General features: G+C 35.1%; 1 protein-coding gene across 2 annotated transcripts; it reads right to left on the bottom strand.

Moving 5' to 3' along the window:
- Window positions 1-9,079: 9,079 nt before the first annotated feature.
- LOC136807726 (large ribosomal subunit protein eL30-like) lies at window positions 9,080-11,533 on the bottom strand. 2 transcript variants are annotated; one of them, XM_067064338.1, is made up of 3 exons: window positions 11,425-11,533; window positions 9,621-9,801; window positions 9,080-9,277 (listed from the first exon to the last, which is right to left on the bottom strand). In XM_067064338.1, the coding sequence occupies exons 2-3, from the start codon at window positions 9,779-9,781 to the stop codon at window positions 9,100-9,102; spliced, it is 339 nt and encodes a 112-aa protein (XP_066920439.1). In that variant the 5' UTR covers window positions 9,782-9,801; window positions 11,425-11,533; the 3' UTR covers window positions 9,080-9,099. The 2 variants fall into 2 exon arrangements, with proteins under 2 accessions (XP_066920439.1, XP_066920440.1); XM_067064339.1 differs by having other exon boundaries at window positions 11,218-11,501.
- Window positions 11,534-12,117: the final 584 nt, after the last annotated feature.

Raw genomic sequence — 12,117 nt, 5'->3', positions numbered from 1 at the left:
AGATTCAAGCTTGCTAGCTTAGTTTTTAAGGCAAACTTAATTTCCGTAAATATAAAAAATCTTTAAAGCGCCGAAAACGCTATCTTGTCATTAGCCGTGTGTTCTAGCCTTGTGAATACGGGCTTAGTTAACTAGGCTACTTACTTGGTAAGAAAGAATTACATTTTCTCCTTATCGTCAATTTTTTTTTCCAAATATAACCTTACCACCCAAACCTTCTCAATTTATATACAAATGGCCACTAAAACAGGCACCTGGTGAAATAAAAGTTAGCCTTCAAAAGTAAGAAAAGTTTCAGGTGGCGCGTTTAGAGTTCGTCACATCCGAATATTTACTTAATGTGGGTTTGCGAAACGAGAGAGAAATGAGGTCCCATTTTATGAAATTTTAACACCCTATTTTTGAAACGGTTAGAATGTATTTACGTAGTAGGAAAATCCGTTATTGTGTAATTTACGAGTTGGCATTCGACTGAGATATTTAGCGTTTCTGTTTTGTTTTTAAGTTCAAAATAGAACACCTACTTCTTTGTTTCGTATAGTACAATCTTGGTTGAAATATATTGAGATTTTAGTGTATTTTAAAGTTTTTCAAAATTTAAATTTTGGGCGAGAATTGTTTTAGCACTTCCACTTTCTTTCATCGAATATTTCGATTTTTGAGAGGTTCGGTGGCTTCTAGGCTATACTCCAAGCCTTATTGGAACAAATTTAATCCTGAGATACAAAGGTCCCAAGTCTTAAGTCTCATGTTAAAACTCAGAGTTAAAACTCTACTTTCCAACTGTAGTTTAACGCGCTTAAAAATCATTTGTGGTGTTTAAGATTTTGCAGAGAAATCCTCTTTGTCTCAAATATTTTGTCCAACATTTTAGAAACAATCACATTAAAAGTTGTCCGTATTTTTAAATGTTTTATTCTGTGTTTTCAAATTTTAACATGCCTTAAGGAAGAAACCGAAGAAAGCTTGATTTTCTTAGCCGGTGATGACAAATTTAGACAAGCAGCAAAACTTTCCAAAACAACAATTTGCCTGGTTCACTTTAAAGAGGTTGTAATAAAGTCCAGGGGTAGGTTTACGGGTACTCCCGAGCCAAAGTAGAAAAACGATCCTATGATTTGAGAGAAAATTTTGCGCCTTTTTTGCCGTTTTTACGTATTACCAGATTTTATAACCCTTTGAGAGTGTCGATTTTTTATATTTCATAATTTTGGAACCCTTTTCAGAGAATCGATTGCTAATATATCGATTTTGTACCCCATTGAAAGACTTTCGAGGGTGTAAAAAGGAAGGAACCCTTGTGACTCGCACATACCCTACACCCATTTACCCAAGTACCCCCCCCCCGGATAAAAAAGATTTTCACAAAAGTGGTGGAGAGTTTTGCCCAATAAAACTTTGCTCAACGCCTACTTTTATATCTATTATTTTTTGGATATCTCAAGCGAAGCAACCATTCACAAGTCTCAAATGGTTGAAGTCTCGTAAACCTGTAAGAAACAACAACAGTATGTGCCCAAATAACATAATAACCCTGTTTCAAACAACCATGTGCTTTTGATACCATCATTCAACACCCACGCCATCAACAATGCCCACGAAATACAGCAAAAAATTGAATTTAAAAGCACCCTTTATATATCCCATTCAATAGAACTTAAGATTTTAAATAAAATTTTAACTTCGCATGGCAATGCTATAGAGTAATAATTCAAAAGACTTTATTGTAAAATTGATTGCTTTTACATAAGCGAGTGAAAAAATGACGTCGTTGGGATTTCGAAATATGTAAGCTGTTCAAAGCATCCTTTTTTAAGAATGCTAAAAAGTGCCTCGCGACAGTTGAATGATGCTTCCTGTTCATTGGAGAAACTGCATTTGATCACGTGATGAGATTTTCGGACGGAATTTCGGAAATTATGTCTTTTGTCGGAGACCGAAAATTGGGGCATACCCTTAAGCCCTCCCCATATTTAGTTGGATCTGATAACATCCTTGTTCATTTTCAGTCCTTTTGAATTCATTAAACTTCATCGAAGCTTTGAATTGAATGCTTCTATAATACTTCTCCACCAAACTTTTTGAGACATTGAACCATTAGATATCATCCTTAGATAGCTGAGGAGAAAAATATAGCATCAATCTAAACAACCAATTCTCTTAAGTTTTAAGACACCCCTGTGTCACCGGACCCGATAGGACCCCCTACCACACTTGAAAATTTGGCCAAAATTTTGTCGCCAGCTCCATCGAGACTGCGAGACAGAACCTGATAACAGATAACATATTTTCTGGCCTGCATTACGCTGAAGATCTAAAGGCGTGAAAGACGCTAAAAATATACAGTTTTTAGCGATATCTTTAGAACTTCAGCGTGTCGCGTTAAAAAAACTCCACAGCTGTTATCAGGTTGGCGAGACAGGGGTGTCTCAAATTGTGTAAGTTTAAATTTTACTCTGAAAATCGTTTTCAAGAACTCTTTAGCTCTAAGGGGAATTTAAGATATAAATTGAAAGTGAAATAATTTTTCTTTGAAGACAAAGGATAACAGACACCGACCATAATTGAAAATCGAAAATTAAATACCTCAATTAAAGTTGATTAAGCAACGTGACGGTGCTAAGTCATTGGAACAAAAGCATGAACTCAAACCGATAAAAGTTAGAATATAATCCCTCGGCGGATGTTTGTTTTTCAGTTGCCATTAGAAACAGGTGGAACTGCAACATTGCGTTAATGTTGCAATGTTTGCAACGTTGTACGTATTTTGATAACGTTGTTTTAACGTACATAATATATCGGATGGATACTGTCGAGAAGTATTTCAATTCGGTTACTTTTCATTTTTTAAAGCAAGATTAAGTAAATAAATAGGCAATTGAAGTTGATGTGATTTACTGCACGAGTTAGCAAGTTGAAACTCCTGTCTGAATGACCAAGTAAAAACCTTTTAGACTTTGGGATGAAAATGCACCATCTATATATTAGCTTACAGCTCAAAAGATTTTAGCAAAAAATGGCCAAGCTTATTAGATTCTGCAATTGAAAGTTAAAGTTCTGAACCCAAGTTACCTTAAAATCATTAAACAATATACAAAGTCTGTCTTGATCCTCAACCTGTCAAAATTTTAATCATTATTTAAAAATCTTGAAATTCCACTTAACCAGCCTTCGATACCAATGCCATAAGAGTTAAGTGCTGATTTGATATAATCGCATTCAAACTTAGCTAATATTTAATATCATTACCGATTATTTTATGAGATTTCTTTTTTCTGATGCCCTTCCGCAAAAAACTTCCTTACTATTGCTGGTTTTTAAGAATACTCTCTTGACCCATAGATAAAGCCTGTGTTTGAAAATGCTATTACCTTGGAAACATGACTTATAGTATAGCAGTGAGTTTTGGAAATAAGCCAATTCATTTTTCGAATATCGATTGCTTATAAAGAAGGGGGCAGGTAAATATCGAAAGTTGGAAAGTTGACAAATCTCAAATAAATGGATATCTTTTCAGCTAGTCAGACCCTTGATTGAGTAATTTCTTTAGGTTGAATAAAATCTTTGTTTTCATACGCCAGCCTCATATCACCATACCAACAGAACCAAAAAACAATTTGAACATTTCTTCCAAATTTTTCTCAATTTTTTAATTTGAAAGCTAAACAAGGTTTACACACTGCTTGGAAAGATACAATAGCACACGTCCTTAACCTTTCCAGCTCTTAAGAACATTTTTCTGAAAAATTTGAAAATTTCCAACTTTTTTCTTGAAATCCAAAATTTATCAAAGTAGCATAAAAGCTTGTAGTAGCGAGTTAGACAATGGTTTTGGTACCATTCAAAAGGTATTTTCTTACTCTTTGTAAAACCATTCTGTTTATGCCTTTTAAAATGAAAAGGTCAGGAGTTATAGCCTCAAGCCTGGGACTCGGTTTATTGACAAATTTAGAACGTCCATTCACGTTCCTCGGGATTGAAGGGTTAAAAGTAAGCGTAAGCGAACTTATGGTTGTATTATTTTATATGCTAGTTTTTAAACATCCTTATCTTAATTCTTGTCGGATATGCCATGGTTGAAACAAATCACGGGAAGTGAATTGACCACATTATCAAAAATCCTCATAAAAGATTAAAGAACTAATTGGGGCGGAAATTAGCGTTATGCCTATTGAAGGTTCCGTTACTTCTACTTCCTACTCGCATCCTTAAAACTTGGTGTTGTCATGAGTAACAAGCCCAAACAATTTATTATGACGGCATTTTGGATTCGAAGATAAATACCTGAGATTTTAAGCATATTCATTATTAATGAAATTAACTTACGAATCTCCTTTTTAATTTTACCTATTAACGAAGGAGCTTCATCGGTATAAAAAGGCCCTTCCTGCTTCCCAGCTTTTTAATCGCTTGCGTTGCATGTGGCATTTTTTGCTGAAATGTTTGAGCCTTACCGGGGAGTAGTTTACAATTTATGTTTCGACTTGTCTCACAAATCGAACAAATTGATAGAGAGTAGATAAAACTTCGGATAATTGTTTTGATGTATAAGGGGATTATTCAAAAAGTACGTTATGCTCAAACATAGGAAAATCGGACCTTTCCCCTCTAAGAAAATTTTTTGAAATATTCTAGCAGAAATTGACTGACGTTTTGATTTTATTTTTATTAATTTAATTCTTAATTTCTAATATCTAGATATTAAATGAAAAAAAAGAAGACTTAAGTGTTGATTGTTCAAATAGAAGGTTGGAAAAAACGGGGAAAAACAATTTAACTTTAAAAAATATTGCAAAGCGTACTTACACTTTTCGAAAGACTCCTTGCCTTAAACACGTGCGCTGAGAGCATGGAAAGCTATTTTCTACTGTCAATTCATATCCATTTATATTTCCTGCATCACATTGAGTATAATATAAATATAATTCTTGATTAAAGTGACTTTGGTACCAATGTATTTTATGTGATCAAAATTTGTATTAACAAGCAATATGCTGAATGGACCTACCTGATGATTAAAGTTAGATAGCAATGCGAAAAGAAAAATGAAAAAAATCAGTCAGAAAATATAGCGTTTAGCGAAAATACACAACACAATAAATTCATCATTGATTGTTGATGGGGGGAGAGGGAAGGGTTGTAGGGAAATAATAAATAGGAAGTTCTGGTCGCAAAAATCAGTTTTATTGACAATTGAATCATGGTTGATGGTGAGCATTGTTATGAATAATGTTTTTGTGTGAAAAGCATAGAAATATAAGTAAACTAAACGGCGATTTCCGGCATTTTCAACCGGAAAAATTTTTTTCTCAAAAATCGAACTCGGCCATGTTTTGAGCATTGCGAATACGCATCTTTCTGCACAAAATCAGAAAAAACCATGAAAAAACTAAAGTAAAAATGAAAATTCGAGAAAATATCAAAAAACCGATTTTTCCGAGAGGAATAATTTTTTTTCTCGAAAATCGGGCACCGCCACATTTTAGGTATTGTCATATTGCATCAGTGTGCAAAATTTCATAAAAAAATATAAATTACAACTCGAGAAATTCAAGAAATACTGTCTTTCCGGCGAAAATAGGTTGTTCCGGCGACTTTTAAAATAGTTCCGGCTTCAAAAATCAATTTTATTGAAAATTGAAACATGCTTGATGGTGGGCATTGCTATTAATAATGTTTTTGAATGAAAAAACAACCAATTATAAGGAAAAAGTCCAATGAAAATCTAGAAAAACGGCGATTTCCAGCATGTTTCAGGCATTTTCCGCCTGAAAAAAAATTTTCTCAAAAGTCGGACTCGGCCATGTTTTGGGCATTGTTAATACGCATCTTTGAGCAAAAAGTCAGAAAAAAACTTATGATAAAATCTCGAGAAAATGCCAAAAAAACAGTTTTTCCGGCATATTCGGCAGGAATTGAATTTTTTCGAAAATCGGGCTCCGTCACAATTTAGGTATTGACATCTCGGGTAAGTTATGGCATGTCTTAAAATTACCATAATTTCTAGATCGCATTAGTCGACAGAAAATGACCAAACAAATGACTGAACGTGAAAGGTACTATGATGTAGTTTCTAACCTGATGTGTAACCTAATTGTTTTTTCGCTGATTTTCGTGAAAAATCGCAAAAACTGATTATTACGTAATAATCGATGACGTCATCAAAACTAAAAATTGAATTTCTCAAGAATGGTTTATCTAATTGTCTTCAAACTTTCACCAAAGATGTATCTTACTAAAGTCGATCATTTGAAAAAAGATTTTTGGAAATTTTGATGACGTCAGTAGAAAATAAGATTTTTCGTTTTTTACTAATTCCCAACCTCGTGTCCGTGTATCCCAGGCTTTATTTACACTACTGATGGACGCCAGAGAATTATCTAGCGCCATATAGTTAAAGCATAAAAAAGCTGATGATGCGCAGGGAACGAGGTTGACTAATTCCGTCATCAAAATTTCAAAAATATTTTTTTTCAAATGATCTACTACAGTAAGATACATCTTTGGTGAAAGTTTGAAGACAATTAGATAAACCAAAAACCATTCTTGAGAAATTCAATTTTTAATTTTGATGACGTCATCGATTATTACGTAATAGTCAGTTTTTGCGGTTTTTCGCGAAAATCAGCGAAAAAACAATTAGGTTACACATCAGGTTAGAAACTACATCACAGTACCTTTCATGTTCAGTCATTTGTTTGGTCATTTTCTGTCGACTAATGCGATCTAAAAATTATGGTAATTTTCAGTTTTTGAGACATGCCATAACTTACCCGAGATTTTGCATCAGTGTGCAAAATTTCATTAAAAAATATAAAGTACAGTTCAAGAAATACGGTTTTTCCGGCGAAAATCGGCTGTTCGCGGCGATTTTTAGAAAACCCGGCTTCAAAAATCAATTTTATTAAAAATTTAAACATGCTTGATTGTGCTCAATGAATGCTATTGATAATGTTTTTGAATGAAAAAATAACCAATTATATGGAAAAAGTCCAATGAAAATCCAGACGGCGATTTCCGGCATTTTCGGCCGGAAAATATTTTTTCTCAAGAATCAGACCAGGCCATGTTTTGGGCATTGTTAAGGCCGAGGTAAACGATTCCAACATTCCATCCAACATGCCATTTTCTCTCTGTTGGACGGAATGTTGGAATAGTTTACTCGAATGTAAAAATCGGAAAGGAAGAAAAAATTATGTTGGAAGAAGAAAAAAAGTGTTGGATGGGAGTTTGATCGCCATCAAACATTTTGTCCAACATTTACTTCTTTTTTTCGTGTTGGATCATGTTGGACGCGTTGGATTCGTTTACTCAGCTCACATCCAACATTTGAAAGGGAATGACGTCATTAGAAATAGAATCGAATGTTTTTTTGTCAAAAATTCGAAAAATCTCGTAACAAATTTAAAAAGATGGTAGAGAAGCTACTAGCTCGAATGTTTTTTTTTTCGGAAAATAAACCAAGGGGGGCACTGAAATTAAGCAATCTATCGTAGAGGTGTGACCCTTTAAAGGTACGTTTTTCAGGCTTCCCAAAATGCACTGTATGTGTGTAAAAAATGAGAACAAATTTTAGAAAATTTGACCATTTTTTGCTTTGAAATAGATATAAATAAATTTCAAGAAATTGCACCATAAGAGTCGATTTTTCGCCAGAATTTTCTCTGCATTTTAAAATTCCAATTGTTAGACTATAATTTTTGTCCGCATGAACAGCAGTAGTGGCACTGGTTACACTGGGTAGAGAAATTCTCGCCATTTCTAATTTGAAAAGAATGAATTAAAAAAATACGCATCTTTGAGCAAAAAATCAGAAAAAAACTAATGATGAAATCTCGAGAAAATGCCGAAAAACCCCGGCACATTTCCGCCAGGAAAATTTTTTCGAAAATCGGGCTCCGTCACATTTTGAGCATTGCCGTTTTGCATCATTGTGCAAAAAATCAGAAAAAACTAATGAGCCAATCTCGAGAAAAGCTGGTAACTAACGGACGGACGGACAAAGGTTAATTTATAGGACCTACAGCCCACCGGGGTAGGTCCAAAAAGTGTCAATTCCAATGATAAAATGACAAAAGAAAGTGTCATTATTTTTCTAGCTCTACGAACTTTTTGAGGCTAAGATGAATGTCAACCTTATATCCTTTTATACAGCATCACTTGCAGTATGATCAATATTTTTTGGGGAATTTGTTTGAAAATCGTTGTATTTAACGATTTTGTCAATATTTTTTTCATACTGGCTAATTTGAAATTTGTACTTTTGGGCTACATTAGTTTAAATTAGAAAATTTTCGGTCGCCGTAAAGTTTTCCGAACTCCCAAACTCGAAACTACTAACTCCCCAACTAGAACATTACCTAGACTCCCGGAACAGTGTCCTCCTGGGTTGGTTCCCCCCACTAAAAATCAAAATTTTTCGGTTCCCCCCTCTTTTTTGAATTCCCCAGCTATTTGAAGATTTTGCGGTTCCCCCATATGGTTAACATAAAAATGCCTTAAATCAAGTTTGAAATTTTGGAAAGCTTGAAAAAATAGCCTTGAAAGTGCTGGAAAAATGAAATTGTATTGAAAAGTTGGTTTATCCCAAAAGATTTGCTGATTTTATTGCTTAAACAGGTTTTGCAACAAGATCACCTTGAGATCAGTGAAGTTCCCCCAGTCAAAATCTCCTAAATTTATGGTTTTCCCCCCTCTTTATTTTCCCCCACCAAATTTCAAATTTTTCATTTTCCCCCATACTTTAAAAAAAGGGCCAAAATCAGAATCCCCCCCCTTTATAAAAGGGGGGGGGAGGACACTATGCGGAAAAACAGCTTCAGCCACTTTTCAATAACTCTTCCCCTCTTTCTTTATGCAAAAAATCATTAAAATCTAATGAAGCAATTTCATAAAGTCCAATAAACCCTATTTTTAGGCAAGTTTTGGTCAAATTCAAACAATGGGCTGATACCGAGAAAAGCTGGTAACAGACAAACGAACAAAGGTATCTGAGGTAGGTCCAAAAAATCATCTAAAACCCTGGATAAAGGCTCATTCTACTGGACTTCACAGATAGTGAAAGAAAGAAACAAATAAGTTTGTGGCAATTTGTACAATTTATTTCGTCTCTTCAGAAGGCATAGATCTAATGATGTCTGAATCTCCTGGATCTGTGATGCTCAATACTGAAACTCGGAAGTATTTACCACAAGCTGTTCCCAATTCGATGTTGTTTCCTGTGTAATGATGGACACCAGTCTTGGACAACATAGCGTAGTATTCGATCTCGCTCTTCCTGTCAAGGATAAAGGAAACAGTTTGGTATCAGTCAACTGCCAAATACACCAGGCATATTAAAGAAATCAGATCAGTTAAAATGTCAAGCCCTGAACTTTAATTAGCCTATTTCAGAAGACTAACAAAATGGGAGGGCATTTCAATCTACTTTCAAGTTCAACCCAATAACACATTGTAGTGTTTTATCGGGAGCGACGAGAAAGACCAATATTACACACTTAATAAGGCTAAGTATCAGTCTCATACAACGACATAATCGTAAAACAGTACATTAATTTAGAATCTTTCAGAACAAAATGAGACTGCAGGTCAGACGACCCGATTGTAAACAATAGCTTTACCTCAATTGTGGAGTGTTGCTGCCAATGATGACCAATTTTGATTTTCCTTGTCGAAGAGTTTTCAAAGTAGATCTGTATCCAAGAGTGTATTTGCCACTCTTCATTACAAGAGCAAGTCGAGAGTTGATGCTTTCATTGGACTTCTTCTTGACTGGAGCCATTTTAACGATGTATAAACAACCTGTAAATACAAAAAAGTTAATGAAATAATTGACGAAAATCAAATTCTTATAGATGACTTAAATCAACAAAATAATTTTAACTGTATACTCCATAATTGCTGTTCATAGCTACTAAAGTAAGCCAGACCACACCCATGAAGTAATTTTTCTCCTTCATTTGACGACCTTGTTTATAATCGCAAGAAACTTGCATTAAGAAGGTGCTTAACAGAAGGGTTAAGTTTACTATACGAAAAAACTTGTGTGTGTACCAGAAAAAAAAGAAAGAAAAACAATAGCAGGCTGAGCATTAATGAAGTCATTATAAAGAGTTATTTGACACAAAATTCAAACCATGCAAATAAAAGATATTCTTGACAAAAAACTTTTGAATTTTTATCAGCATTGGGCTGATTGGGCCATTCCTGAAAATTTTTGTTACCCCCGTCGGACGACATGCATTTTTAAATTTTTTTAGCCTCAGAAACAATTTTTCTTTTCCAGTGGTGGTCGGACATTCTGATAAAAATCTATCTACTTTTGCAAAATGCATCGGAAATTCCACTCTTTTTTGCCTTTTTTTAATTCAATTGCCTTGGAAATTCATACATTTTCTTTTCTCGCCTGGGAAATTTGGCGACAATCTAAAATATGCTCTGTTCGCGTCATAAAACATCTTCAAATCCAGTCGGTCGGTAGTAAATTTTGTTAGGTTTTTTAAATCTAGGAAATCCTGAAGAATCAAGTCGGCAATCAATGAAATCTCTTGCAGCCATCTTTGATTTGCTTAATTAAATGTGCGCGCGCATGTGTGAACCTTAAAAGCGGACCTTATTTTCGGCTCTCGGGGGTATTGGCCCTACCGCGTCGCCGAATTTCGACTTGAAAATTATTTTAGATAGTCGCCTTTCGAATTTTGGTAAAAGTTTCAGTCATAAACATAAAGGTCAGTGCTCCCCCCATACCTTGCCATTTTGTGCGTTGATAAGTATTACTTTATCAATCAATTCCCTTGACAAGAGGTGCCGTGGTATAGTGGTACTCGACCTTGGCTTCTGTGCAGGAGGCCAGGGTTGATCGTTCCGTCGCCCGGGTCAACCCATGCCATGTGAGGGGAATTGGGTAGTCAGTTCAAGGTGCTGATGGGACGCTCATTAGTAAGCGTCTATAGTTGCGAGAATAGGCCTCCTGCAACTCAACCAAATAGAGAAGAGCACAGGAAGTTTTGCTTGACTAAGTCTTAAACAATTTTAAAGATATATAATATATTTGTTGAACCCTTTACTTTTATTTGACCTATTTGGAAGGCATAATAAAATGGGAGGGTGCTGGTTATCTCCTTTCACGGTTCAACACAGTAAAGCATTGGGATGCAAGACCATGTGCGATTCAGAAAGGTAAATTTAATAATTTTGAGTGAATTAAAGGTACTTTACCATTGCATAAGTAGATTTATCCAGAGCAGAAAAACATGAGAGATTGTAACTTACAGCAAACACCTTCACATTTTATAAAGATGCTTGGCATAAAAATCTCTCATGCCTGGTACTCCGCCCTTCTGGTCGAGAAAGGAAGCCTTATTCATTTCACATAATATGAAAAAAAGCAAATAAGTGAGTATTTTGACCAGAAGAACATCTCACCAGAAATTGTCTTTGGTTGAACGTGTGTCTTCGTCTTGCCACGGCTGAAAAGGAATGAATTTGGCTCGTGTGTGCTGAAATAGGGTCGACCGAGGCCCCTTTATTCTTATCAAAATGGTAGGCAAAGCTTTGTTAGAAAATTCTAAGATTATTTGAGCCGTTGAGCAATCCGATGGCGGTTTGGCGGCCGCCCACGCTAAAGCTCTAAAGGAGCGGGCCAATTTCCTATCGGAGAGGAATGATAGTCGGCCTTTGATGTGCCGCACTCCTTTCGAAAAATAGGATGTGTGAAAACAGATAAAGAAACATTATTAAGATTCAAACCGTCATTCTGAAAGTAGTGCTGTAAACCTTAAGGGCTTTCAACTTTTTCTTGCTTCAGAAAAGGTTGAAGATTAAAGATTCCTCTCTAGCCCATCGGACTTTCAACTCAATGGACTGAAACTTTACGGACTAGTGTGTATCTTTGGACTAGCCGTTGTACCCAGAGCCACTTGCACGACGGAAGGAAATGTGTAAAATATAGACTCAAGATTTTATTGTATTGTAATCATCATAAAATGTTTACTCTTTTCGAATGGATTGTCTGTTATCAAAATAAAACAAAAATCAGATAGTTAATAAATCGATGATTAATCGTAAGACAATTGTATTGTCCAAAGTTTGTCTTTAAAAAATTACACACCCCTGTGT

Source organism: Clytia hemisphaerica, unplaced genomic scaffold (genome assembly GCF_902728285.1).
Source record: "Clytia hemisphaerica strain Z4C2 unplaced genomic scaffold, Clytia hemisphaerica genome assembly, whole genome shotgun sequence".
NCBI lineage: Eukaryota > Metazoa > Cnidaria > Hydrozoa > Leptothecata > Clytiidae > Clytia > Clytia hemisphaerica.
This window is presented reverse-complemented; position numbering and strand designations above follow the sequence as displayed.